Source organism: Penicillium subrubescens (genome assembly GCF_028828155.1).
Source record: "Penicillium subrubescens strain IBT 31985 chromosome Unknown utg000005l_segment0_segment0, whole genome shotgun sequence".
NCBI classification, from domain to species: Eukaryota; Fungi; Ascomycota; class Eurotiomycetes; order Eurotiales; family Aspergillaceae; genus Penicillium; species Penicillium subrubescens.
The window spans coordinates 1,653,070-1,680,792 of record NW_026643155.1 but is presented as its reverse complement, the minus strand read 5'-3'; the positions used below and the strand labels follow the sequence as shown (position 1 = coordinate 1,680,792).

The following is a 27,723-nucleotide window of genomic DNA, read 5'->3' as shown; positions in this document are numbered from 1 at the left end:
ACCCAGATTAAGCACCCCACATCATCTCCGTAGCGAGGCTGACAGAACTGGTTTTCCTAATGTTACAGATGTCATTCATCGGACTGGATAGGTATATCTTCTACTTGTCCTATATCGAGGGAGAAAGTCTAGCACTGATGATTAGCATAATATTAGATAGGTGTAAGTTACTATGTTTTAGGTAAGAGAAAAATGAGAGAAAAGAGAAAAGAGAAGAAGTTGAAAAAAGGAAAGAAAAAGATCAATATGGCTATTGACGACAGAATAAGGGGGTAGAAAATAAGGGGTATCTAAAAGAAATAACAAATGAACAGTATTCGAACAATAGTCGAATAGGGATGAAGGGACAGAAAGGGATTCAGAAAAGCCAGAAAAAAAATGACAGGACTCAAAAAACAATATGAGGCTGAAAATGAAGAGAAAAAATGAACAGAGAAAAGCGCTGTGGAAATGATATTACATGTTCAAAAGAAGGTCGGTCATGTCCATTTATCGGTAAAAGTCAGAGCTCCCGGTCCCGTAAGCATATCGCCGTCGTCGTGATCGCGTGTCCCATGTCTCAAAGAACGGTCCACGTTACCGATCGATGCTCTCCGTGAAGCGACTGCTGCGGCTTCCATCGTAGCTTGGCAGGCTGCGGCCCAGTCCATCGGGACGTTGAGGCATGACCGCGATGGCGGACTGCGGTTGTGCGATTGGGGTCGACGGCGTGACGGTAGTTGCAACACCGACATTCACCGAGCTGGAAATGGGGAGGTGGACGGGTGAGGGCCGGACTGGAGACTCGGCGCGCTCTTCGGCTTCCTGGGTGTATTTTGTGTCGAGGACCATCCCATATGGAGAGGTGGGAGGTGGCGCTTGTGATGATGGTGAGGTAGTCGCACCTCCTGCGGGCGACATGGGAGGGAAGCCAGGAATGGTGGGCGAGTCGCCGTCTATTCCACCACCGTAGCCATCGCCACCGTGGGTAAGGACGGGAGGAATTTTTCGTCCGGAGATTTTCTGGAATCCGCGTTCGCTAGGGTTGGAGGAAGAGACGGTGCTCTCAGACCTGACGGTCATAGTAGACTGGCGCCAGCGCTTCATGAAGGCCGGTGCGAGGTATGATGCCGAGAACAGAGGTTCATTGCTAGAGCGAGTTGTCACCTCTCGAGTTGTGCCTCCATCATCAGATGGAAGAGGAAGAGCCCCAGTCTCCTTCTGTTGAAGGAGAAGCTTTCGCCGGCGGAAGAGATAGAAGAGAACTAGGAAGATCATTGCAAGACCAGCCACGCTTCCCACGACTCCGCCCACGATTTTAGAAGTGGTAGGGTCGATGCCTGACCCTGAGCCGGAGGAAGACTGTGCCTGGCTGGTGGTTGGCGCGGATCCGCTGCCACTGCCACTGCCAGAGCCTGTGCCAAACCCAGTCTCGTCGGCGCCTCCAGATCCAGAGGAGGTAGAGACAGGTGTATAGGAGCTATACGCGGCGTCGGTGTAAGGATTTGTGGAGGCAGAAGAGCTCGAAATTGATGAATAGTAGTTACCAGCCGCATGAAGTGAGGTTGAAGTGGGCCAAGACGTAGTGGTAGCGCTTGACGAGGGAATCAGACGAGTCGACGTGTACGGCACCGAACTGATAGCCGCGGAAGCCCTTGGTGATGAGATTGCGGCGAGTTGTTTACTCGTCGGCGCCAAGGTTTCCGTTGACTGCGAGGACATTGACTGCGTAGCCGTTGCATTTGACGAGGGAATCACTGAATCGGTCGAGGCGGCCGAGCTGCCGGTCAGAACGAGAGTACCGAATGCCGAGTCCGTGATGGTCATGGGAAAATCAACACCGGACGATTGCCACAGTGTTTGAGAGTTAGTGTCCACCACTTGCACAACGGTTTCGACGACGGTTGTAGTGGGCGTTTGCGCCTCTTGTCTTTTGGAAAGTACCACTACAGTCGCATCCGGTGAATCGTCGCAAGTGGTATTTTGCAACGGGTCGCACTCCTTATCACCTGATAGAATATCAGAGGCGAAGATTGGGTCCTGCAGGGTTTCCACGCCAGTAAGTAGATTCGAATCTACAGGGTTTTCCTCACTCGCTTCCAGTCGGTGTTTGGCTCGGATGAGCCTGCTGATGCGGTCATGTCGATGGCCATGATGAGCCATCCTGTTGGTCTCAATTCTGTTCAGAAGGAGACGATCGAAGTTGAATATGAATCTTTGATAGAAGTCCTCACAGAGGTCAGAGCTGGATCGACCAGCTGCAGCGTGATAGTGAAATGAAGTGGGTTGATGTTGAAGAGTGAAAAAGTCCGGAAAGAAGCAGGGACTTGCCCGCGATATTCGACTTTAGCGAAAAGGAATGGCTTTGGCCGAGGTTTCGGGGAAAGGAGAGACAGCGAGGTCGAAAACTAAGGAGTGAATGTTGGACCGTGATGTTGCCAACAATGAGAGATCCGAAGCGAGTGAAGCGAGTGAATTGAGCAAGCAGTGCGAATGACTCGAATTGTCTAGAAATGGTAGCCTGTCAGCATTCCATCCATCTAATCTTGCCATGCCTTTTTCCCACGCGGGAGTTTCCCCGCTCCCACTGGAATGCGACTAGGCAACGTACCTGAATAAATAAGGAGTGACGAGAAGGAGGGAATCAATGGGGAGAGAGCGTGAGGCCGTAGCCTAATCCATGGCCGTTGTCGAAGAAACAACCCACCAAGACGCGAACAGCGTAATATGTAACAGCGTCGAACCCTCGGGACAAACCAGCGGGTCTGATGTGATGAACGAGGAAAACACGCACTGGGCGATGTAACACACGCTCTTCTTTTTTTGGTCTCTTCTGACACAGAAGCCTCCAGTTGGCGAACCCAGGCCGAACTCTTGCGAGGAGAGGTGGGATTTGAGAGGGTTGGAGTAGCAGAGAGAAGAGAGAAAACGAAGAGTGGACCAGGCGAGACCGGACCAAACACTCCCCTATCGAAGCCAAGTCCAGGCGACCCGTGGTGACGAACTAGCCGTTAGGGAGGAGGGGGCCGAGATCCTCTCTCCTGGTCGGGTCGAGAATAGCCTGGGTCTTTTCTTCCCACCGTCACACCTCGACACCGAGACTCGACAATTGAAGGCGGTTCTTGATGGATAGATCGAGTGTCAACTTGTCGATTGATGAATGTTTTTGTTATGATCATCCATGACGATCCAGCAACTTGCAGCTGGGGGGAGTTGCTGCGAGTCAATTTCTGGCCCAACCTGAATCCCAATGGGGACTAGCGTTGGCTGCAGGTACACGACCAACTCCACCAATCAGAGACTAGAGTCTCTGACAGGTGGAGACGGCCTGAGGGGTCTGGCCAGCCACACTAACCCAGAAATGGACTAGCGCTCACTGCAGGTTTAATTGCGATGACTGACTGGATTGACAGTGTCCACTTGACTGTTCTTCTTCATCCTGTGTATGTTGTTGATCTTGATTCGATCTTCAATCATACCATCCATAGCCAATCCAGTCATTCGACGCCTAAAAGCTTCAGATCAGCCACTACAGTACGATACACAGTACGGGGTGGCCATATAATTTGCCCACGAAGTAAATATTACTGATCCATAGACTGCCCATACTCCGCAAAGACACGTCCGCACTACTGGCTTCTTGCAGCCAACAACCACTGCGTGTTCCCGATGTGACCGGGCGGGTGCTTTTTACATCTCCGGGACCCCATGTCGCACCACAGATTTACTTACGTAGCCCTCTTCCTTCTGGAAGTCCACTCTCGTTTCAATCTGACTTACAATCATACACCTGCCATGTGATTGAAAGAAAGTCCATCCGAACTACTCATGATTATCCCATGAACAGTCAAAGGAGTTCATCAACCTACCCGCCTACTCAAACTCCTATTGTTTCCAAATTACCCAACACCACATCATCAAACACAACGTCCAAAATTCTCATTGCCCCTAAGTAATGGAAGTCCACCAAAGCCCAGACCTAACTAACTAGGTAACCTCCCCCCTCTCAAGTGCACTATCCCACTCAACCCTCCTCAGATGCGCAATATTCAAGAGGAAATCCAACCGATCCGTATCCATCTTGATCTCTTCAATCATAACATTCGAGCTATCAATCGGCACAGCAACCCACTCATCATCATTCCTAAGGCGGTACAGCCCTTGAATGTAGATTCACAACTTCAGCCGATACACCTCGGTGACTCTGCCTTGTCTTAATGGAGTGGATTGAATCCTTTGAAGTTGCAGATAACAGAAGATCAGAATAACATACCATGCTTGCGAGTAGCCATCTTGATAGAGGAGGTTCTGATCTGATGTTCTCGTAGCAATAGCAAAGTCAGATCAAATAAGATATCAGTCATGAAGTGGAAGAAGGATTCGAAGAGGACAGGAAAGAATTGAAGTTGTTATTTGATATCCAGCAATCGGATCCTACTGGGTGATACATGGAAGTGATGGGAATACCGCATGGTAGCGAAATAAATGTATGGAATAATCATAGCCTGCAGTATCAAGACTTCATTTGCCCTGTATAGAATCATAAACGCAAAGTAGATAAGGGCTCATGAGGCCGATGCTCGGACGGAAGCAAACGCCACGCTTTAATGCATCAATACAGCTACTTGGGGTACCTAACCCTTCTATCTCCGCCGTGACCTTTACCATATCAAGCGGCAGCGGCGAAGTCGCAGTCATCAGCGATGCCATCTCATGTGTTCGAGCAGAAGATAACATATTAGGGTTCATCTTAAGTAGAATCCACGTGGATAATCATCATGCGGGCAGCAAGTTCCAAGTTGTGACTTGTAATGCCACGGATCGGATATTCTACGTCATAGCCTATACCAAGACAGTAAACTCCACAAATGGCTCAGTTGAAATCCCCCTAAATCAATTCGCCCTCTCCGGGGGGCAATCCGAATATGCGCACGCACCATCTACTCTTTCATCGACGAGAGAAACAAGAAACGGGCAGGGGGGTATTTAGATGATGGGGAAACGCTTCTCTCTCCCTGACCGAACCACGTTCTGATCAGAACGTCTCCAGGTCATCAGCCGCACCTGCCACCTCATCCTCAGCGGGGATCTCGAAACCGTCCTAAAAAAATAACGGTGTTAGGTCCACGCACCTTTGCCATATTGCCACGCACCAGATTATGTATAAACTTACCTCAGTGGAGTACAAGATGCCTTGGATGTGCTTGACAAGCGTATCCTCCTCGTTCTCCAGCTCCGGGTTCTCCTCAATGGCATTCTGGAGGAGCAACTCGATGTCACGGAGCTTGGCGAAGTAAAAGTCACGCTCCTTCTCAAGACCGGCGATGGCCTCCTTCTGCGTAGCAATTTCCTGCTGCAGGACAGCGGTTGCGGCACCACCACCGCCGATGGCAGCGGCGGCCACGCGGGGTCCACGTGAAGCAGCAGTGGTGGGAGTGACACCGCGGCGGGAGCCAGAGGAAGCAGCACGGGGAGCGGCAGCTGCGGCGGCGGCGGGGGCACCGGAGGCCTTGCGGCGACCAACGGCGTCGTAGTCACCACCGGGGTAGTGCTGGTCCCAGTACTTCTTCACCCACTGGAGGAATTCCAGGTTATCCTGCATGCGGCACTTGGTGAGGGACTCGACGGGGATGGGCTTCTGGACTGTGTGGCGAGTAAAGACATCTGGATGGAAGGGAAAGAGGAAAACGTTAGGATGGTGTTTTGTGACTCGTGGAGGCCGGGGTGACTGTTCGGGACGTACTCTGGAGGACTTTGAAGTTTTGCAGGTAGGCGTATTCACTGTTGACGTTGAACTTGACCCGGGACATGGGGACGTCCACTATCGTAATGAAAACAATCGCATTAGTAAGTCTGATCGCAAAATGATGGGGCGGGCTGACCGCTTCTCTTCGAGATAATCTCGTGATCAAAAGGAATACTTACTGAAGATCGAATCGAAGATCTGGCATAGCGCAGCACTATTTCATATCGCCAGAGTCATCGCGTCAGTCGAATCCCGACCAATCCATGATGCTGACCCTCAGGGGGGGTAGACAAGCTGGAAGGAAGAGGGGCTACTGATTGATCATACCCTGTTCCGCACTGCTCGATCTTGGTGATGTTCAACTGGAGCAGGTTGTTCAACCATGCCAGGAGTTCTTGTCTATCGAGGGAACTCGATTAGTCGCTTGTTCTATTCCGTTCCGGAAGCATTGTCGATAAGGGGGGGGGGGGGGGAAGATCGAACCGTGATTCACCCATGGTGGGGTAGTGATGGGCCGTAGCCGTAGGGGTTTTCGAGGGAAGGGAGGTGAGGGAGGAAAGTCGGGAGGAAGAAGAAGAGAAGGAAGAAAAAAGAAAACGCCGAAAGATCAGGGTCTCCTCGTCGGGGCTTGCCTGTCAGTGTTGATGGAAAAACGGCTGGGATTGTTTTGATGCCAAAACCCACGGATCACAATGGCGCTAGAGATCATGACAGCCAATCAGACGGGCTTAGATAATTTAGATGCCTGAGGCGAGAAACTACTCCCACTGGTTCGCGACCTGTCATTATCCACTGAATAAGTCGAGTACATACAAAGTATAAGGTTCAATGAAGAAGGTTTTAATCCCAAGTCGCTGCAACAATGCAACTGTATATACGATTTGGAGCCATGTATAAGTCTAGCAAAGATAAAAAAAAAAGATAAAAAAAAAATCACGGAGCATCTATGTCGTGGTATCCCGTCCTGTACCCAATTTTCCACATGTATCCAACATTTCCAACTCCTCCAGGTATAACCAAATAACAACGCTAAAATGAGAGCAAAGCTGGCAAAGATGAAAGCTAAGATGAGACGAAAGCAACGAAAGACAATATAGATAAATGCGAAACCAAAATCACTCCTCCAGCATCTCAATGCCATCCAATCCATAGCCGAAATCCATGATAACGGCCCGCGAGTCCTGGCTAGTCGCCACGATCCGCCGATAGTCTGACTGGACATTCAGCATCCAGCTAGTAGTCCAACCAGGTAGATCGATGGAGAGCTCGCCAGAGTCAGTGTCAAACACCTTGACACTCATATCGTAGCTACCACTCACGATGCGCTTGTTCATGCTGTCAAGGTGAAGCGACCGAATCAAGCCAGTGTGGCCACGAAGTTCATTGACCAGCTCGCCGGTATTGGCATCGAACTGATAGATAGTCCGGTCGTTGCCACCAGTGAGGATGGTTCGGCCGTCCTCACTGAACTCGACGCAGGCAAGGCCACGGTCCTTGCTGGGGAACTCCTTGACGCAGTGGCCATCAGTAACGTTCCACAGCTTAGCCACGCCGTCGCCACTAGCCGACACGACGAGGTCACCGCGGAGTTGAACAGCATTCACCGGGCCATGGTGGCCCACAAGCTGCTTCAGGAGTGCGCCAGTGCGACGGTCCCATACGCAGATGGTGGTGTCCTTGGAGCAGGATACGATGTACCGGTCATCGAAGCAGACATCCAGGACACCGGCACGGTGAGCGGTCAGACGATGGATTGGGCGGTAATCATTCTTGATATCCCAAACAATGCAGGTGTAGTCCGAAGACCCAGTCACCATGATTTCCTCATCAAACTTCAGGCAAAGAATGGAAGCACTGTGGTAGTCTGCAGGCTGCTCCATTGGCGTGACAATGCCAGCAGACGGAGTTGATGGCGGGCAGATAGTCGCAAATGGAGACTTGCCCATGGCTTGCTGCGCCGGGTTATTCACAGGTCCCGCGAGAGACACATCATCCGGGGGCGGGCCAATGATCTTGCGGCAAGACCAAGGGTAGTGAGCATCCCACACACGGATCGTGCGATCACGAGAACCAGTGATAATCTTGTCCTCATCGAACTGAGCACAGTAGACACTGTCTTGGTGGCCGTGGAGGTAGATTGCCGCAGCCTTGCCCTCCTTCCAGCGTTGCTCGAGAGCTCGCCGAACAAAGAACATTCGCTTCCAGTCTTGGTTGGGAATGGATTTCCCCAGACCGACGGATTGTTTCTTCTTTGTAGCAGTAGCGCTGACTGGCCGACGGGGGTACGCGCCACGAAACACATGCTTCCAAACATGTGGGGAGGACGCCTCACGGTGCCAGGAGCTGGACACCGATTCTGCCTCCATGAGAGACGCAGGGTCCAAGTATGAGAGCACGTGAGCCATGGTCTCGGAGGGAAGGTAGGAAACCGGGTCTAAAAGGATGTTAGTGAACTGTGATGATCAATTGGAATTTGCAGAAGATCATACCAAGGCGGACAATGTCCAATTCCGAGTCAGTAATTTCAGAAGGGTCTCGCAGATCAATGCCAATCCCACTCTCCGAATCCTGGGTCAATCGCATCTCCGGCAACCCTTTGATCAGATCCCGTTCCGTCTTGGCCAATTCCAACCTAGCCAATTCCATCTGTTCATTCTGCGCAGCAGCAGCAGCTCGCGCTGCCGCACCGGCATAGATATCATTTGGCAGAATTGGCGGCTCAAATCCATGACCTGGAATGGGAGCCGGGATAGACGCAGTCGGAACATAGAATCCATGCAGCGCAGAGGGACTGTTCAGGGAAGGGCGGCGGTTGATGCTGCCTGCATTAGGGCCATGAGACCACGCACGGGAACGCATACCCCAGCTTCCAGACGCAGCATTGCGCTTGTGGCCGGAGGTGCTCGTAGCGTGGTGATAGTGACGGCTCTCGTCATTCTGTTCTTCTCCATGCACACGCAAGTTCTGCTTGGAGGACTTGTTGCGGAGAGTCACAGATAGACGACGGCCCAGCGCCACTAATCCATCCATCGGATGACGCAGGCTAGAGAAGCTTTTGGCTGTACGGCGCCGAGGCACAGCCTCTGGAAAGGGCTCCATCTCTTCAAAAGCCGATGAATCGTCGTCGCACGCCTCCACCAGGGAGGCTTTCTGACACTGATCGAATGTGTATTCTTTGGGGAGTGCAATTGGGTAGGCAGCGGTCCTTGGGCGGGGACGAAGTGATAGCGAGGGGCGACGGCGTGAGGCAATGCCGACGGTATTATCTCGTGGCGACATGACGTGGGGTTCGGGTGGGTAACAGGGGGAAAAGCGATCGAATAGAGCGATGCAGTGACGAGGTGTAGATCGTCCGCAGTGGGGAGTTTCAGCAGTAATATGTGACAACAAAATGACTGAACTTTTGTGATGATCTCGGTCTAAATGTATTCAAATCGATAGCGAAGTGCAATGGTGGTGTTTTGGTCTGATTGTGTCGGGGCGCAACGGGAATCAGGAGGCAAGTCTATCGGTATATCGGCGGTTAAGACAAAAAAGAGACTGTGATAAAGAAACACGACAACACCCAGGCCGAGAGAATAAAATAAGAGAATGAATGCAATGGGGATCAGAACACCGCAAGACCAAGCCAAAAAAAATTCAACGAAAAGAAAAGAATCAGGCGCAAGGAGTAAGAAATAGGGAGAGAAGAATTCCAGAAGGGCAGAGAGAACCGGAGGGCCCGAGAGTCTAAGGGTTTCAGGCGGTGAATGGTGGGAAGTACTGGTGACTTGCTAACAGACTACAATCACTTCACGAAGGTAAAGTACTCTGTACTCTTCAGGTATTCCGGATTTTGCAGGGATTAAAATTTTTTTTGGCACATCCGGGGGCAAATCATGGGGGATTGACATGCGGGAAAAGTCACACTACCTCGTGTCTCGTATGTAGCTGTAAGACAATGCGCGTACCGTGTACATCCATCCCTGCACCAGCCCTTCAGGCGGCGGGTGGCGGTTCAGGCCTTTGGATTCCAGGGATCCAGCCAACCTTTGACGTGGTTCGGGAAAATTAGGGGGCTGAAGTTTTTTCTTCTTTGGAGTTGAAATCCGTGGAACAACAATAGTAGTAGAGCTAAAATGAATGAATGGTTTTTTCTTGAGGTATACATGCCGTAGATCCGGTTCATCTACTCCATATACTTCGGATGGTGACGAGGATCTAGCCGATCGATCTAATACTCCACTGCTCCACAGACTAAGCTGGGGTACGACAAGGTAGTTGCCATCGAGAGGCTGGACGGTGCTAAACAGCAAAATGAAACATACATCAATGGAATTTGGGAGAGGAGAGACATGGATCTTTTAAGACATTAATTCCAGGACTTCAATCAGATCACATACAATTCAGATAGTCTGAGATAATCGATGGAACTTTGGATGATGTGCCTTCTCTATAGCCTACAAATCATAGTCTATAGTTAACATACGTCCATTAATATGTACCATATTATTAGTTCAAAATTTTGAATCAAGAGACTAGAGAAAAGGTCCAGCCAGGTACACTTCAACTTTCCATCTCTTAAAGTTCTTATGGAATTGATTGTGTATCGCTTCTCTGGATAGCTTCGTCATCATTTCTGATTCAAAACATGACTGATAACAATTTCATTTGATCAGATACAGGTATCTCAAAAGCTGCAAACCCATCTAATCCTCTCAAGACGCCCCAACAACCGACTCCACCACCATCCCCCCAAGGTCCCCAAGCTTATTTCAACCAAAGATTTTCTCATACCCAGTCAGAGTGAACCGATAGTGAACATCACCCTTCTTCATCCGCAGCATGGCCTCCTTCAACCCCTCAGCACTAATATCAATCTCCTCCACCCAGCCCTTCAACCCCTTCTCCGCAGCCAAGTCCAACATCTGCAACATCTCCCGACGGCTCCCCAAATGACTAGCACCAATAAGCACACCATTGGCAATCAAAGACTGCGCCTTAATAACCTGCCCCTCCTCCTCAGGCAAACCAACACTAACCCAACGACCATGCACATCCATCATAGACAGGTACTTTGCCAAATCAAAGCCCTCCGACGAATTCGCACAGTTAATAATCAAATCAAACGAGAAAAGATGCTCCTTCTCCCACCCTTCCTCGGCGGTAGCAATGTATCCATCCGCGCCCAACTCCCGCGCATCAGCCTCCTTCGCCCTGGAGCGCGAAATAGCCCACGTCTCCGCACCAAGAGCCTTGGCAAACATGATTCCAAAGTGTCCGATACCGCCCAGACCGACGATACCGACCTTCTTGCCGGGTCCGGCGCCGTTGCGCACAAGGGGTGAGTAGGCTGTCAGACCGGCGCAGAGCATGGGCGCCACGGTGTTGGAGTCCAGTGCGTCGGGGATGGGGAATACCCAGTGCTCGTGGGTGCGGACGTGGGAGGAGTAGCCGCCTTGGCTAACGATGCCGGTCTCGGGCCACTCGGAGCCGTAGGTGTCCATCATCATTACGGGGCAGTAGGTCTCGTTGTCGTTGCGGCATTGCTTGCATTCGCCGCAGGAGTAGGACTGGGCGCCGACGCCGACGCGCTGGCCTTCCTTGATCAGGGTGACCTTGGGGCCGACGCGAATGGCGCGGCCGATGATTTCTGTGGTGGTGGGTGGTTAGTCGTGATTCAGCTGAGATCATTGCTGGGTCTGGGTTGTTGCTTACCGTGTCCAACGCACAGGGGGAACTTCTGGTCTCCCCATCCACCGCTGATGGTGTGAACATCACTGCCGCAGACACCGCAGGCCTCGATCTTGACGTCAACATCTGTGCGCTGTTAGAGCTTGCCCTGGCACTCGGGGGCAATTGTTCCGAAGCTTACCATAGTCACCGAAGGGCTTCAGCTTGTACTACCCAGCGCAAAAAACTCATGGTTAGCCATTGATTTCCACAGAACCCTATACACAAGACAGAAGACTCACGAAGCGCTTGTGGAACTCGGTGAAGGTCTCTGGACCATCAACCTGGAAACCCTCAGCTTCCTCGGGGTAAGGCATTGTGATATGTGATTGATTGAAAGGGGAAGAGTCAATTAAAGATATTCAGTGTCTTGCAAGCTTTGAAAGACAAGTCCGCGCAAGGATCAAGTCAAAGGTAAGAAGAGACTCAAGAAAATAAAATACAACAAGAAATAAAAAGTCGCGAGGAGGGAGACCAGGAGGGGTATATCAAAGCCGACCCCCCCCCTCCTGGGGCCCTCCCCCCCTAACCACTAAAAAAAAATTCAATTAATAAAAAAATTCAATAAAAAACTCTCCATCTCACAAGATCAAGAATAGCCTATCTTAGTTGTTTAGAACAAGAAAGTGGATAAATTGCACCGGGGTGTCAATAACCCGTGTCACTCATTGCCCCGGAACCAAAACCAAAACCCCCGCGTACAGTATACCGACCTCGGACAAGGTGCCGCGCTTGTATCCACCGGGCAAACTATCGGAGTAGATCCGGGAATCAAAGCGCAGCATTCTCGCACGAGAGGGACCGAGCAAGGAAGCCATTGACGGGTGCCGAGGAGATCCCGTGTTCTGAGCGTGGGGGAATAAAAGCAACACTGAGTTATTTAGTTATGGATGTTAGGTTTCTGGTCTTGTCTGTAACTCTTTTCGCGTATAGACGGCATGTCGCGGAGGTGGACTTTTTTTTGCCTAGAAGGTGATGGTCATTTGGATGGTTGTATCAGTGCTTGAAGGGGATTTTTCCGCCAATGAGAGATGCGGGAGAAAATGCGTCCCGTCCCGCGTTTGGGGTTATCGTTGATAAGACGGGACTGGGTTGATCTGGGGTTTGTAGGGCTTGTGGTTAGGGCTTGGGAATTTGGGAAGGATGCTACGATTGTCGATTGACTAGGTAGTTTGTAGTATAAGTCTGTAGAGAGGGATATAGTTCTCTACTCGTTTTATTAGTGCCTCAGCAGAGGAACAGCATTACCAAATATATGTCCAGCAAAGCAAATTCAAGTCATCATATGATCATATACAACATAGTTATTCTTTATACCCATAAACCACCAAGGGCATCTATGCCACATCCTTCAATGACAGCTCCACATCCAACGCACCCTTAATCTTATCCGCAACCTCCTTCGCCTGCGCCTCACTCAGACGAGCCAAAGGACGACGAGGATATCCACCATACCCATAGTACGACTGAATCGCCGACTTAGTACCGGGAATAGCAGCCTTGGTAAGAACCCAATCCGCCGCACTCAACTGCTGCTGCGCCTCCATAGCCTCTGCAAGACGACCCTCGGACCAGAGAGTGAAGATGCGCACGCACAAACGGGGAACCACATTGGCACCACCGGCCAAAATAGCCGAGCCACCTGAGATAAGAGTCTGCAGACTGAAGTCGGCGATACCGCCAAAGGCGACGTAGGGGTGCTTTGCGTCGGGCTTGGCGACAGTAGGAGCAGCGCGTTGAGCCGGGGCGAGGGGGGAAGTAGGAGTGACAGCGCCGAGGGCAGTAGCGACACGAGTCAACTTTCCAGTGTTGGCGCAAGTGAACTTTGTGCCGACGATGTTGGGGTGCTGGGAGATGCGGATGATGAGGTCGGAGTCCATGTCGATTCCGGCCACGGCGCCGGGGTAGTTATACAGGATGAGGGGGATGGGAGAACCGTCAGCGACGGAGGTGAAGTACTCGTAGATGGTCTCGTCGTTGCCCACGGCGTAGCGGTAGTAGCTAGGTGGGACGATGAGGGCGTATTCACCGCCGGCCTGGGCGACTTCCTTGCATAGATCGATGGTGCCGCGGATGCTGTTCTCGCTGGCGCCGGCGATGACGGGGACGTTGGTGAAACCGGCCTCGTCGAGGGCGGAGCGGGTTTCCCGTGTCACTGTAGCACGCTCCTCGCGAGTGAGATGCACGGCTTCGCCGTTGGAGCCCATGGTGACTAGGCCGACTAGACCGGCCTTGGCCAGGCGCACGGCGTGGCGGCGGATAGCGGCCACGTCGAGATCTTCAGTGTCGGGGTTGAAGAAGGTCATGGTGGGCGCGTACACGCCGGGGCGGAGAGGAGTGAGCGGCATGATGGCGGTGGTAGTAGTTAGGATGATGATGAAGCTGGAGATGGGTTTAGTTGAAGCTATTGTTCAAAAGTAACAACCAAGACTTACGAAGTGAAATTGAAGAGGGGTCAATGATGAAATAGAAGAAAAGGGCTGTATGCATTACTTTTTAACCGTCCATTTCAATTCAGCCTGGCATCAACATTCCCCCCACGTCGGGGGATTCTCCGACGCATTCTGAATGGCGGAGAATTGACTTCCACCAATAACCGACGAATGACGAAATGTGGGGGACGCAGTTTCGCGGAGGAGGGGCTCGGGGGAATGTCTGGCGAAGTGGTAGAAGGGAGTCCGAGTATACAAGAGGGAGAGGACGAAAATTGTATTCGAATGAAAATTGGAGATATAGACGATGGCATCAAGGTCTGTCTTATAGCTTATATCACTTTCAATGTCTACATCAAGAATCCAAGAATCAAACTCCAATTGCCTTCACTCTTCCAAGACTTTAACCCCGCGCCCGATAAGATAAAAACCGTCGGCTATTGACAGTTCAATCGCCGGAAGAATTATCTCCAGCAACGAGACTCCCCCAATTCATTTTATCCTTCCTCTTCTAATCTCTCCTCCCTACATTACTCGTCAAACTCGCATTCTCTTTTCTTTTCATTCTCTGTATTATCAAGAAGAAACAATCATGGCTCCTCCTAGCGTGTTGATGGTAAGTACAATGGCCCACCTCGCAACTACTAGCAACGGCTAACGAACAATCCAGGTCGGCACCGGCGAGTACACCACCGGCTTCGTCGGTGGTGGTGCGTCTGGCTCAGACAAGAAGGTCGGCGTGGTCGGTCTGACCATGTTCGACCTGCGCCGTCGCGGCAAAGTCGGTGATCTGAGCATGGTAGGCGTGTCAGGCAAGAAGTTCGCCGGTATCCGTAAGTATTAGCCACAAACCAGACGAAAAGCAAGAATTGAAATAAGACAATCCCATAACTAACACTCTTTACTCAGGCGACCATCTCCACCGCAACATCTCCCAAGTCTATAACGGCCTCGACACCTCCTTCACCTCCTTCCCAGCCGACGACCAAACCGACCCAGACGCCTACAAGACGGCAATTGACGCCCTCCCCAAGGGCTCCGCCATCACCATCTTCACCCCCGACTCAACACACTACCCAATCGCCCTCTACGCCATCGAGCGCGGCCACCACGTCCTCATCACCAAACCCGCCACCCAACGTCTATCCGACCACCTCGCGCTCGTCGAAGCCGCCCGCAAAGCCGGCGTCTTCGTCTTCGTCGAGCACCACAAGCGCTTCGACCCGGCCTACTCGGACGCCCGCGCCAAGGCCAAGTCCCTCGGCGACTTCAACTACTTCTACAGCTACATGAGTCAGCCGAAGAGTCAGTTGGAGACGTTCAAGGCGTGGGCGGGTCGTGACTCGGATATCTCTTATTACCTTAACTCGCACCACATTGATATCTGTGAGAGTATGGTGCCGGAGTATAAGCCTGTGCGGGTGTCGGCGACGGCGTCCCAGGGTACGGCTGCGGCGGTGGGGTGTGTGCCTGAGACGGAGGATACGATTACGCTGCTTGTTGAGTGGCGGCGTAAGGATGACCCGGCTAAGATTGCGACGGGTGTGTATACGGCCAGCTGGACTGCGCCGTTGAATGCGGGTGTGCATTCGAACCAGTATTTCCACTGTAGGTTTTCCTTTCCCTCGTGGTCATTCCCTACTAGTGAAGCTCATGCTAACACAATTCTACAGATATGGCTGCCAACGGCGAGATCCGCGTGAACCAGGCCAAGCGTGGCTATGACGTGACCGGCGATGATCAAGGTCTCACCTGGTACAACCCGTACGTATCCCCCTTCACCCATACATTTACACTCAAATAATTGCAGAAGAGACTAACATTCCAATTCAGCTTCTACATGCGTTACGCCCCCGATGAAGAAGGCAACTTCGCCGGCCAGACCGGTTACGGCTACATCAGCTTCGAGAAGTTCATCGACGCCGTGACGGCCGTCAATGAGGGCCGCGTGACTCTGGACCAGCTGGATGCTCGTCCCCTGCCGACCCTGAAGAACACCATTGGCACCACTGCTATCTTGGATGCTGGTCGTAAGTCGCTGGATGAGCGCCGGCCGGTTGAGATTATCAGCGAGAATGGAAAGTGGGAGCTCAAGTGAAGAATGACCACGTGTAATTAAAGGAAAATTGTGGATTTTAGTATATACAGCCCATGAATTGAAAGTAACCTTAGCAAGTTAACCAATGTCGTATACTATGTGTTTCTTAGAAAAGAGAAACGCCCAAGACTAAAGGCACAAGAAGAATTGAATTGCTAGTTAAAAGGGTCCCGACACTGGGGTCCCTACCTGAGAACAAACTCCGTACTCGATCCAACTCCTCCCAAGCCAATAAAAGAACAAAATCAGAATCCCGCAAGTCTCCCAATAATATCACATGGTATCATACAAGAAAAAATAATCAATCAATGAATCAACCTCCCAAGTTCAACGCCGAGATCCACCCTTCACGATTCCATCCGGTCCCTTGTCGAACTTAACCCGACACTCGGGACAATACCACTTAGCGGTGCGTGAAGGAACTTCCGAAAGCCCAACGCACTCGAGATGGAACCACACATATTCGCACTGAGAGGGGTTAGTATCGTCACAAAGAGATCGACATGAAGAAAGAAAAGAACTCACATCTTGGTTCTCGCAGCAAATCATCGTGCCGAAACTCACATCTCCGCACAGGCAGTAACGTGGCTCATTGGCATCAATCTCCTCCAAAACCCCGTCTTCGTCCACCCGGATATCCTGTGAGTTGCTAACGTTGATGCGTTTCTTGCCTGGCTTCGCTTTGCGACGTCCGTAGCTAACAGCAGCGCCGCCATCTTGGCCAGAAGAAACGGGCCCTGGAGCAGGGCGCTTGCGCTTGCGATTGAGTCCAGGAACACTGGGTGCCCGAGAGGGTTCTCTAACGGGAGTCTTGCGGGCTGGAGTTGCGCTTTTGATACGCAAGTCCCGTCCACCAGTGACCGCGGGGGTTGGAGCTGCTCCCAGACCTCCCAGCTCAATGGATGCAGCAGCAGCGGAGCGTCTTGACGAGGGTCTAGTGGCTGGGGGAGTGGGTGTAGCCGCAGGCTGTGCCGCTGATCTTGTCGAGCGACGTGATCCAGTTGGGGAAGGTGGAGGAGAGGCTTTGACCTCGGCGGCGGGTGACATTTGTGTCTTGATTGGCGCAACAGCTGCAGCTGCATCTACCCCACCGTTAGCATTCCCTCCTCGGCTGGACTTCCGGCGCGACTTTGACGAAGTCAAGACAGGTGCAGTTGCAACTACGGGTTCCGGCTCGGCTTGGGGCACGGGTTCGGGTTTGGGAGCCACGGCTTCAGTGACAACGGGAGCAGGGACTGCACGTGGAACCGGAGCAGCGACGGCTTCTTTCACTTTCCCGCCAGCAGCCTCATCCCGTTTGCGCTTTCGTGAAGATCGACTAGCTGGGGTGGGTTGATTGGAGCTGACAATGAGCTTGCTTGGGGTCGGAATCTCTCCGCCGTTGGCCGCCGCCTCTCTGGCCGCCGCCTCACGTTTCTGTTTCTTGGCTTCGTTCAACTTCATCCCACGATTGCTCGTTTGGGTGCTCCCGTCGGTGTCCTTAGCAGCCGCATCAATGCGGTTGTTCTCCTCTGCATCACAATCGATGAATGCAGTCCCATTCTCCCTAGCCAACGCTTTCGCGACCCGGTAGGCTTCTAACCCACGGCCGGAAAGCACCAACTCACGCTGAATCATGATATCACTAGGCTGCCATACGGCATTTTTCTTCATTTTCTTGCGCAGTTTGGTCATCTCCCACTCGGTGAGTCGCATCCATGGCAGATCCTCACTGCCAATCTTGGCATCCTCTGGTGGTGGCTTTAGCAGTGCAAGAGCATTGCTCGTCGAGACCGCTACGCCTGAGCTGGGTCGGCGCGGCTTTTCCTTCTTCGGCGCTTTGACCGGCTTGGGTGGAATGTCCAACTCTCCCTCCGCGTCCGACTGCTCTGTGCTTGCGATAGGTGAATCCGGATTGAAGCCTACTAGATGTTCTGCGGCGATGCCCGATCGGCGTGATCTAGATTTCTTGCGCTTACCGTTCTGATTGGTGTTATCCAGCCGGAGGGTGATACGTGTGGTGGACGCGCCCTCTTTCTTGTCCTTGCGTACTCGCTTGGGTGTGGGTTCTGGAAGTGGCGTTGGCTCTCTGGATGGAGGTTTAGGAAGGGCTTCCAGCTTCTGTCGGATACAGCTCAGGCGGTCGAAATGGCGGTCCACGACGTCGTACAATCGGTTGGCCTCGGCGGAGGCAGATTCGCGGGCATTGATCGCGCGGTCCAGGTGACGGGAGATATCTTTGCGCATACTGATCGCGCTCGGACGCTGGTCAGAGGCCAGGAAAGGAAGCTGGCCATAGCTTCTGGTCAGGCTGTGGACGTCTTGCGCCGAGTCGAGGTATCGGTCCTCCAGGCCGCGGACCAGGGTGAGGGAACGAATGATATCCGCAGGAAGGTTTTCGGTGTAATCGATGAAGTCTGTCACAGTGGCTTGCGCGTCCGGATCGAAGGGGCCATCGAGAATGACCCCGCCACTGTGGTCAGTCTCGTCGGTCAGGGCCATCTTGCCGGGTTGCCCGGGAGCGCGTCTCCCACAGAACGTGCAGCACGTTCAGGGGATGCAACAAAGAGACAATGGGGTAGTAGAGGATGCAAGAGAAGCAGACGAAACCCCGCGGGGGAAAAACATGGATAGACGAGGTCACCGTCGAACGCGCAGCTGTCGGTGCAAACAACCGCGGACGATCGTTATTCCGGGGTAATCATGTGACCCGCTTTCCTAATCGGGTACTATGCTATGAATCTCTTATTTTGGAACATTTGAGCGATGAACAAATAATCCTGTGCTTCGAATGGGGTTAAGATAATTCATAGAGTCTTGTTCTTGTAATTGAGAAGAAATAACCGGCCTGGAAGTATCTGAAAAGTATGTAACACAATGTAGCTTTCCATGTACATGTCATGGCCCGCGATGTCAGCCTGACAAGTTGCAGACTAAATATCTACCATATATATTGGTCATAGGCAGTAGGTATCCACTAAGTGCAGATACTGGTGGTCATTTATAGCTGTTACTAAGTTTAGTAGGGAGTGTTCGCCCGCGGTACCCTCGTGACTGCATACTTCACCAACTTTTAATCCGAATGTCTAGCTTCTTGCACAGCTTTAGGTCTCTAAACATAGCATTTAGAGGAACAAAGATTGAGGAATCTTTTTTCAACCTCACCAAGCGAGAATCCTGCTCATCCTCCTTTTTGCACCACCCTTATCTTTTTACCATCCGGCATCTCTAGCCCTCATCTCCTTCCTTCCTAACCCGTCGCGATCGTTTTGTACCTCCACCCCACTCATCAGTTTCTTCTCCTTTTCAACTCCCATCGCGCTTTCCACTCTTCCTTTCTCTTTCATCCTCATCATCAACACGTCATCATGGTTAGCCGCTCTAAGCGCCTGCAAATGATGTTCGCGGGAGACGAGGAGCTCCTACATCTGGACACTCGACTGACTCTTCAAGTAAGTGAACCCATATCTTTCTTTTTTAAACACTATCTGATGGAATTTGTTCCAGGATGGACCTACTCACGACCCATGGAATGAGAGCCCTTCGCAGGTGAGGAACCATTGACATGTGCCCCTCAAGATCATGCCTTATGAATATATATCTAGCCTGTTCAAGAGACTCCGGAGACCACCGTTCCTGCCACCGTGCCTTCCACGATGCCTCCCGTCGTTCCTGCCATCGAACCACAACCCGTTACACAGACAAAACCCAATTCGTCCCCTCGCATGAATACCAAAATTCCCGAGTGGGAACTCCGCAATGCCTTTTGTCCCGCCAGAGCGCTACCTAAGTTTCCCTTCAAGTACGTTCTCCCCAAGGGAGGGGCTTTGTCCAAGCAAATCGCAAGGGAGTACTTTGACGGTGGTGCGATCTGGAACCGACTATGGGAGGTGTAAGTACATATCAAATAACTGAAGAAAGGAAGCGGCAGACAATGTCTAAACATGATATAGGTACTACCTGCCAATTCCGTGGAGTATCACCGAGCAACCCCTTCTGCTCATTTCGGCGCTACAGGTGAAGGACTTTTTTGACAAAATTAACTACGAGCTAAATTGCGACATCTCCTTGAAAAGAAACCAAGAAGGTCTGGTGGTGTTCTTCGACGCCAATGATGGAACCCCTCAGCCGGTCTTTCACGGCCGAATCGAGAACCGTGGGGGTCTAGACATTGCCGAGAAGAGCATTCCCGAGCCTGAGAGTGGTGATGAAAACTGGACCAAAAAATGTGAGCCGGCAGCCGTGAGGGCATTTGCAAAGAAAGTCCATGAAGCCATCTTAGCCTACAAGAAAAAGAAAATCAAGCCAAAGTCACGGGTCCCCAACCCACTCAAAGATGAACTTGAGTGGCGAATGATTCAACAACCCCCAGGTCGCGGCTTGTATCATCTCATGTCCTTCCTTGGGCTCCGACCGCCTCTCTACGATGACAACTGGCTCAACGGGGGCGAGGTTTATGATCCAGTCAATTTGCTTGAGCCTGTTCGCTGGGAACCTCAAGATAGCCCTATCTTCTACAGCGTTGACGTGGAATGGAATGAGCGGAACTTTACCCAATTGACCGAGATCGGAATTTCCATGCTGGATACTCTTGACATTCGTGGCATTCCTCCAGGAGTTAACGGCGAGAACTGGGTTAAGCACATCAAGTCAGCCCATCTACGCACCGCCGAGTACAAAAACTTCCGCAACAGCCAGTTCGTGATGGGATACCCGGATATGTTCCTCTTCGGCAAGAGCGAAATCGTCCCGAACGAGCAAATGGGTCGACGAACTGACTTGTTCTTCGCCACACCGTACGATGGAACCGAGGATAAGAACCGACCAGATCTCCCAGAGCACAGATTGGTAACCCGCAACATTGTCCTCGTCGGTCACAATCCCGATGCAGATATCAAAATGCTTGCAGAGAGATGCACCATTTTCAATTCTATGGACTTGCGGCCCCAGAAGCTCATCCGCAGTTTGCTGGACACCCAAGAGCTCTTTCAGAGGCTACGAACGCAGAAAAATCCGAGCAAGCTGGAGACTATCTTGATTCAGCTGGGACTTGAACCTGAGTTCTTACACAATGCGGGTAACGATGCCCGTTACACGTTGGAAGCTCTGATTCGGATGGCGATGGAATTGGCTGCAAAGAAAATGGAACCAAAGCAAGTCTCTGATGAGGAAGAAGACCCCGAATGGAAGATAGTTGAGGAAGAGAAGACCGAGCAGCAGGTGGTTGTGCAGGAGGCGGAAGTTTCTTCGTCGGAATGGTAAGAGATGCAAGATCTGAGAGTGCATTAGCTAGCTAGTCTTAGTCTCTTGATAGTTGCATGAACTAAGCCAAACCGATTAAGCTTAAATTTAGGGTGTAATACTGGGGACATGTGAATGCCCTGAAACGAGGAACGAGTGAAGGGGTTACTACCCTGCACGACCTGCCCGCAAAGTTTGGCTTGTGTTCGTACTGCAAAACCCTTGACCATTCTCGCCGCTAGTTTGTCAACTTCGACGCCAAGAAGTTCTCTGCTTCGCTCGAGTCTATCCTGGCTATGTTTTATGATTGCTCGTCGACTTCTCTATCTATCCTAGCTCTTAGGGTTCTAGGGCTTCGTGCCGCACTTCTGTCTATATTCCCCTTCTATGACTGGCTCATGCTAGCCCGTCCTTGCTTGGATAACTCTCTTCTTGACCTAAGTTTTCTTAAGGCATCGATATTAGCTTCCGCGCTTAGCGTTGCTGATTCGCTGGCTTGTGAAATCCCTCGCTCATTTACGAGGCTCTACAGTTTTCCTAACATGTGAGAGTATACTGAATGATGTTGGAACTTCGGTTTTTATTCGGTCTATTCATAATCACTGATTCAAATAGATCCAATCGGCTTCAGCTACTATCTTCCGCAACTATAAGCACGCTACGAACGTTTAGTCTTGGCTCCTCGCACCCCCGCTAGGCCCGATATCTTCGACTATTACCTCATACAAGAAAACTTACCCTGATTAGCTCTTTTGTGAGATTTTTGTTTTATTTTTGATCCTGCCTAGTTTCAGCGGATGTCCCACTCTTTTGACTTTACGGATATATTTTTCCATCTATGCACGTCTAATCATCTGACTCTACGCCGCACTTTGCCACGTAACTTGGTGTATGTATAATTAGCTGATCCTACCGAACATACGTGTGTACCTGCGTTAGACTTTATTATCACCTAGCTCCACTTCACTTTCGCAGTGATTCCACAATAGTTTGTGATGTTTTTATCATCCACTATAAGTTGATGTATAGCACATACGACCATAGGGTGTGGAGAACAGGGCTTCCCGTCCGCTCAGCCGTACTTAAGCCACACGCCGGCCAGTTAGTAGTATGGTGGGTGACCACATGCGAATCCTGGCTGTTGTATGTTTTTTCCCTTGTGTTTTTGAAAGGTGTTTTGGAAGGTGGCTGCGTTCGTATACTGCAAAACCCTTGCCCGTTCTCGCCGCTGATTCGTCGTATTCTGCCTCGCTCGAGTCTATCCTGGCTACGTTGTATGTTTGCTCGTCGACTTCTCTATCCATCTTAGCTCTTGGGTTCCACTCTCTTCTTGGCTTTAGTTTTCTTAAGGCATTGATATTAACTTCCACGGGAGGCGTCGCTGATTTGCTGGCTTGTGGAATCCTTAGCTTGGCTTTCGCTCGTCCACGAGGCTTTACAGCTTCACTAGTATGTGAGAGTACACTGTCGGAACTTCGGTTACAGTTACTTAGCTTTATAGTTTGATTCGATTGTTCGGTCTATTTATGGTTCAATTAGATCCAATCGGCTTCGGTTGCTGTCTTCCGTAACTCTATGAACGCTATGACTGTGTAGTACTCTTTACTCCGGCTAGGTGGAAAATACCCAGCTTAGCTATTGGTGGGAATCCATTTGTGTTTATCTTTCCGCTTAGTGACACTTTTGTCCTATGCAGAGTGGTCCCTTGACGTAACGTCTCATCTATTACCGATTCTCAGTCTGCTACTTACACATAACAATTTCTACTTATAATATAGCTTCCCATATATGTTACGGCTCCAGCATGTTAGCTCTTCGATCTTGTCATGATTGTGGTCGCCGAGTTCGTCTATCTGTGACCATCGAACCACCGCGATGTCCTGCTTGTCGATTAGCTTCTTTGCCGCCTCTGGTTGAAACGCGTCTCTGCTTGAGTTGCCATGTTCCGATTCCTGCACTTTCACACGATCTTCGCTGTGCGCTTTGTCAAACTCGACTATCTGTCCAGCCTCTTCTTATTGATACTCGTCCTTGTTATGACTGTGGAACTCCTTTTCCTGCTCGGACTGGGGTGATGCGTTGTTTCGATTGCCGGTCTAGAAGATCAACCGTTGTGCAAGCACCTGTTGATGATGGCAACTTACGTATAACTATGTTTGACCTATTTGTTAATTCGTTTCAACGCCCCGGCGAGACTAAAAAGTTTGTACTAGAAAGGGGATCGCTTTTTACGCCTCTAGCACCAGTTCCGCAGCCAATTTCGACTCCGCTACCGTCATTCGATCTTCCAAACACTAACCATCATTCAGCCGCTTCTATATTAGACGAGAGAACCGAGCCGAGACCGCAAATACTTGTACTTCCTAGTGATCCTCTACTAGTACCTACCTTACCACAGCCGCTACTCTCGCAACCATCCCGACTAGCCGTACAGAAAAGACATAATTCAACTGTATTACAGCCTGCAGTCAAAGAAGCAAAGAACGGTAGACTCACGGAGGTTCCAGGACACTTTCCATCGAGCGTTCTGTTAGAGTGTTGTTCTTGAAAATACGATATACTGACTTTACACGAGCTTGTTCTGCCCCCCCATATCTCACTCAGATGCATGAGTACCCAAAAGTTTTGAGCATCAACAGCAACAAAATATTTCAACCTCAACGATGCAACGATTATCCGCCATTGGACACACGCCCGCCCCGAACGTCACCCACTGGATCGCCATCACACCTTTGCAACAAGAAGCATAGCCCTACTACAGATACTTGTAATCTTCACATTTCAGTCCGTATAGGCATCTTATCATCTCTAGCAAAGTTATGAGGGAGCCGCAATCTCTTTTTCAAGTATCTTTGTCGGTCATGCTGGTATGATAGCATAACCCAGTACGTTGGCGTTTAAGCTACAAACCTTTGTGGTGAAGAAGGAAAACGCATACACTGATATATTAAATGTGAAAAAAGAACGAAATCTCTCAACAGACCAGCTAGTTTACCGACAAAGCAAGTTCCTCTCCAGCCTAGTGGCATGTTTCGCCACCTAGAACCTCTACGCACTAATTGCTCGCACTGCGTTGAGATGTCTCTCTGTCTGACGTGTGCAGTGGTTCCAGAGTGAAGCCTCGCCCATATCGTTCCTTAAATTCGGTAGTCGTCGTGCCCTCCCCCACATCGCCGGCATCTGACTTGAAACCATCTTTTGAGTTGGATAGGTCACTCCTCAAGTGACGAGTATGAATAGCCGCGAGGTCTCGTGATAACTGCTGGACTGACTGATTGCTCATGTAGCCTCCCACCTGCGTGTTCCTCCAACCCATACCCCGGTTCTTTCCGTGAAGAATTTTTCCATTTGCGGAGACCATGAACTGTAGCGAGTCACCATTGCCGTGATTTTCGATAATGCTGACGTTCTCCTTTAAGTGACTATCCGCCCGTGTGCAAATATCCAAGCACTGTCGGGCGGTTTCCCATTCATCACGCAGCCTGGATAGATCTTGACAATCTTCATCAGAGTTTGATTTGGCGAGTAGCCGATCCATAACATCTCGCATATGCTTTTCCAACTTAGTAGCGGTCGTAGCCAAGCTATTTTTGCATTCTTGTAGGCCTTCATTTGTGACTCGTTCGGGTGACGTTTCAGCTCCGCCTGATCCCAGAGATGAACCCGCCTCGTCGGACATCAGCTGAATCTGGTCGATATGGCTGGACAACTGGGCACAGATCTGAAGGCACTTCTCTGTACTCAAGCGCTCTTCTCTCAGAGAGCGCATCTCGGCTGCATCTGTTCCAGGTTGATTTAAACCCTTCTCAGTCAGTTCTTCCAACTTCCTATCAATGCTTTCGAGTCGAGAGCTTAGGTCCTCTTTCGCATCCTGGATAAGACTCTCGTACTCCTCGATATTTTCAAATGTAGCCGCTGATAGACGCCTAATGAAAAATCAGACACCATCAAAAAGAGGAAGCTCACTGAGGAGAAGATGATGTGATTGCGGCCTGACGTGACTTACAGGTTGGCATCGGTTAAGGCAATATTGATCGTGGCTTTATATCCCGCTAGCAAGTCACGGAAATCGGCAATATTATCACCCATATACGTCAATCTGGCCCAATCCCGGAAGCTTGCCCGGCTACTATTTGACCGCGATGCGCATTTGAGAACCTCCTGCTGGAACTCTTTGCAAACATTTCCGCATCGCCATAGCGGCAGGTTCAGGAATGAGAGATCGACGCCTGAATTTGACTTCACCAGTTCGATGAGGGGAGAGAGCACAGCACTTAAAGCTTCCAGCTCGTCGAGAAGTTCACGCACACGCTTCGGATGGGAACGGAAGCTGTCCACTGTCTGGTAAAGTGAGACACTGCATTGAAACGCAAACGACGCCAAAGTAAGGATTCCAGATGCTAGCCCGACTGCTTCAGCCATAGCTAAGTTCGTATGGTGATGATGATGATGAGAAAGAAGAAGAAGAAGAAGGAGAATATTCCAAGGGCTTTTTCAGAGCTTCGAACGGATATTTATACTCTTAGAAGAGTTGTAAGCGCCAGGCTTGCCCCGCAATTGTGATTCTGGTGAATATTCTAAGGCGGTCAGGTGGGGCGGCGGCTGCCCAAACAGTGGCGTGGCAGGCGGCGGTTAGTACGAACGAGTACTCCGTAGTTTCTTGGGAAGAATGCGGCTCTATTTTGGGCCAGCCTCCAAAAAGCGATGGCAGTTCGTCACATGGTTGTTGAGACGCAGCTTGATCAGTGACATGTTAACTCGGATTGTTCAACTGTGAACTGCCTGCTCGGCTTTGGTGCACCCTTCGATTGGCCACAAATTCTCTTGACCCCCGCATGATGGTTAGACGCCTCCCCGCCTGAAACAGAGATCGCTAGATGATATGGTAGAAGTCGAGGAAATAGTTGAAGCAGAAAAATTTGCTATCCCAGACCTTCGCCAAGAGTGAAGTTCACTACTTAGCTGCAGACTATTGCGACAGTCAGAATTGTACTGGAGTACAAAAACAGAAGCTAAGTCCATAATTCGCCGAGCTTGTAATCGTGGTCGAGAGCCATACGGTCGAGTAGTGGCCTGCTGATGGAAGTTACAGTATCGGTGGAAAGACGGTCGTTTCTGGTACCAGGAGCCGTCATTTTCGGCGTCAATTTCAACGGATCCTTTTGTTCTATGTGTAAATCAAAGTTAATGTATCCTTCCCTCACTGACGCCATAACTACATAACTACGGTATTCTTACTATGTACATATGCCCCGCGCCCCACTTCAGCTTGCCCCTCCTCATTCCCTCAACATTTTAAGCTTTTTATAACTTCACACATTTATACCATCCCTCCAAGACCTCACGGTTCCTCTCACACACCTTCCTTCTACCCTCCTTATCGGGTAGTACCCAATCTACCGCATATCTGTCCCAAAATGACCACCCAAGGCCCTTTAACAAGCTGGCTCCTCTCCGCCACCCCCCAAGCCCTCAAAAGAGCAACAACCCACCCCTTCCTCGCCGCCGCCGGCTCCGGCACTCTATCCAAAGAAACCCTCTCCCAATGGCTCTCCCAAGACCGTCTCTACGCGCAATCCTACATCCGGTTTATAGGAATGCTCCTCACAAAAATCCGTCTTCCAGCAAACACCCCATCCACCGAAACCCTGGTAAACCCAACAATCGAACAAACAATCATCGACGTCCTAATCGACGCGCTCGTCAATATCCGCACAGAACTGCATTTCTTCGAATCTACCGCTGTCCAGTACGGTCTCGATCTCACTGCGATCCCACCCGATGAGGGCGGTGGATCTGGTGCGATTTCGACGACGGGGTCTGGTTCTTGTCCGGGGTTTACGGGGGCGATTTGTGGTGCGACGAATAATTCTGTGTCCCAGGCGGAGTCGGGCGAGATTAATGAGAATTCGACCACGAATCCCAGGGAAAATTTACATAATCTTTGTAAATCGCAAGGCGAGTGTCAGATGCAGGCTGGTAGTGAGATCTGTAGTCCGCCAACCGGACACACCGGCACATCTGCGGCGCCGACAACACCAGACTGCGAACCGTGTCAACCATCGCGTCTCACCAGCGCAGCACCACCCGAACAAGGCCCCGTCTTCTTCGCCGCGAACCGTATCACCCGCGCATACATCGACATGTTTATGTCTGCGGGTAGTCCTGGTGTGAGCGCGTTGGAGGGATAGCTGTGCTGTGGGCGACGGAGGTGTGTTATCTCCGGGCGTGGAGGTATGCGGCTTCTTATGGGAAGAAGAAGGCGGCGGCGGGGAAGGCGGATGTTGATGCGGATGGGGGCGCGTTGAGGGAGAAGTTTATTCCGAATTGGTCGAGTAAGGAATTTGAGGGGTTTGTTAATCGGATTGGGGATGTTTTGGATGAGATGGTTGGGAAGATGAAGGGGGTTGAGGAGACGGAGGTTTTGAGGGCGAGGTGTTTGGAGTGGTGGAAGCAAGTTGTTTGGTTGGAGGAGAGGTTTTGGCCCGATATGGATTAAAAAGACCCGTGGACTGTGATGGAGGGTATGTAACTAC

The 27,723-nt window shown here is 50.9% G+C and overlaps 11 protein-coding genes across 11 annotated transcripts; 3 read left to right on the top strand and 8 right to left on the bottom strand.

Moving 5' to 3' along the window:
- Positions 1–576: 576 nt before the first annotated feature.
- Positions 577–2,142, bottom strand: N7473_007116 (uncharacterized protein; the record flags this gene model as incomplete). Its single annotated transcript, XM_057153056.1, has 1 exon — positions 577–2,142. The coding sequence occupies one exon, from the start codon at positions 2,140–2,142 to the stop codon at positions 577–579; it is 1,566 nt and encodes a 521-aa protein (XP_057007394.1).
- Positions 2,143–3,966: 1,824 nt separating this feature from the next.
- On the bottom strand, positions 3,967–4,271 carry N7473_007115 (uncharacterized protein; the record flags this gene model as incomplete). The annotated part of the gene is made up of 2 exons (XM_057153055.1): positions 3,967–4,139; positions 4,253–4,271. The coding sequence occupies 2 exons, from the start codon at positions 4,269–4,271 to the stop codon at positions 3,967–3,969; spliced, it is 192 nt and encodes a 63-aa protein (XP_057007393.1).
- Positions 4,272–5,014: 743 nt separating this feature from the next.
- On the bottom strand, positions 5,015–6,222 carry eb1 (microtubule-binding protein BIM1; the record flags this gene model as incomplete). The annotated part of the gene is made up of 6 exons (XM_057153054.1): positions 5,015–5,080; positions 5,153–5,643; positions 5,723–5,800; positions 5,905–5,939; positions 6,053–6,124; positions 6,209–6,222. 6 exons carry the CDS (start codon positions 6,220–6,222, stop codon positions 5,015–5,017), a joined length of 756 nt encoding a protein of 251 aa, XP_057007392.1.
- Positions 6,223–6,840: 618 nt separating this feature from the next.
- Positions 6,841–9,004, bottom strand: N7473_007113 (F-box/WD repeat-containing protein; the record flags this gene model as incomplete). Its single annotated transcript, XM_057153053.1, has 2 exons — positions 6,841–8,159; positions 8,215–9,004. The coding sequence occupies 2 exons, from the start codon at positions 9,002–9,004 to the stop codon at positions 6,841–6,843; spliced, it is 2,109 nt and encodes a 702-aa protein (XP_057007391.1).
- A 1,404-nt stretch (positions 9,005–10,408) lies between these two features.
- Positions 10,409–11,883, bottom strand: N7473_007112 (NAD(P)-dependent alcohol dehydrogenase). The gene is made up of 4 exons (XM_057153052.1): positions 11,680–11,883; positions 11,580–11,607; positions 11,423–11,524; positions 10,409–11,357 (listed from the first exon to the last, which is right to left on the bottom strand). Exons 1-4 carry the CDS (start codon positions 11,752–11,754, stop codon positions 10,480–10,482), a joined length of 1,083 nt encoding a protein of 360 aa, XP_057007390.1. The 5' UTR covers positions 11,755–11,883; the 3' UTR covers positions 10,409–10,479.
- An 891-nt stretch (positions 11,884–12,774) lies between these two features.
- On the bottom strand, positions 12,775–13,785 carry N7473_007111 (dihydrodipicolinate synthase family protein; the record flags this gene model as incomplete). Its single annotated transcript, XM_057153051.1, has 1 exon — positions 12,775–13,785. The coding sequence occupies one exon, from the start codon at positions 13,783–13,785 to the stop codon at positions 12,775–12,777; it is 1,011 nt and encodes a 336-aa protein (XP_057007389.1).
- A 676-nt stretch (positions 13,786–14,461) lies between these two features.
- On the top strand, positions 14,462–15,967 carry N7473_007110 (Gfo/Idh/MocA family protein; the record flags this gene model as incomplete). The annotated part of the gene is made up of 5 exons (XM_057153050.1): positions 14,462–14,485; positions 14,540–14,702; positions 14,779–15,477; positions 15,543–15,633; positions 15,703–15,967. The coding sequence occupies 5 exons, from the start codon at positions 14,462–14,464 to the stop codon at positions 15,965–15,967; spliced, it is 1,242 nt and encodes a 413-aa protein (XP_057007388.1).
- Positions 15,968–16,294: 327 nt separating this feature from the next.
- On the bottom strand, positions 16,295–18,448 carry N7473_007109 (putative PHD finger domain protein; the record flags this gene model as incomplete). Its single annotated transcript, XM_057153049.1, has 2 exons — positions 16,295–16,435; positions 16,493–18,448. 2 exons carry the CDS (start codon positions 18,446–18,448, stop codon positions 16,295–16,297), a joined length of 2,097 nt encoding a protein of 698 aa, XP_057007387.1.
- Positions 18,449–19,314: 866 nt separating this feature from the next.
- N7473_007108 (uncharacterized protein) lies at positions 19,315–21,208 on the top strand (the record flags this gene model as incomplete). Its single annotated transcript, XM_057153048.1, has 3 exons — positions 19,315–19,398; positions 19,552–19,838; positions 19,900–21,208. The coding sequence occupies 3 exons, from the start codon at positions 19,315–19,317 to the stop codon at positions 21,206–21,208; spliced, it is 1,680 nt and encodes a 559-aa protein (XP_057007386.1).
- A 3,034-nt stretch (positions 21,209–24,242) lies between these two features.
- N7473_007107 (uncharacterized protein) lies at positions 24,243–25,609 on the bottom strand (the record flags this gene model as incomplete). Its single annotated transcript, XM_057153047.1, has 2 exons — positions 24,243–25,113; positions 25,194–25,609. The coding sequence occupies 2 exons, from the start codon at positions 25,607–25,609 to the stop codon at positions 24,243–24,245; spliced, it is 1,287 nt and encodes a 428-aa protein (XP_057007385.1).
- Positions 25,610–26,604: 995 nt separating this feature from the next.
- On the top strand, positions 26,605–27,378 carry N7473_007106 (putative transcription regulator PAB1642; the record flags this gene model as incomplete). The annotated part of the gene is made up of 1 exon (XM_057153046.1): positions 26,605–27,378. The coding sequence occupies one exon, from the start codon at positions 26,605–26,607 to the stop codon at positions 27,376–27,378; it is 774 nt and encodes a 257-aa protein (XP_057007384.1).
- Positions 27,379–27,723: the final 345 nt, after the last annotated feature.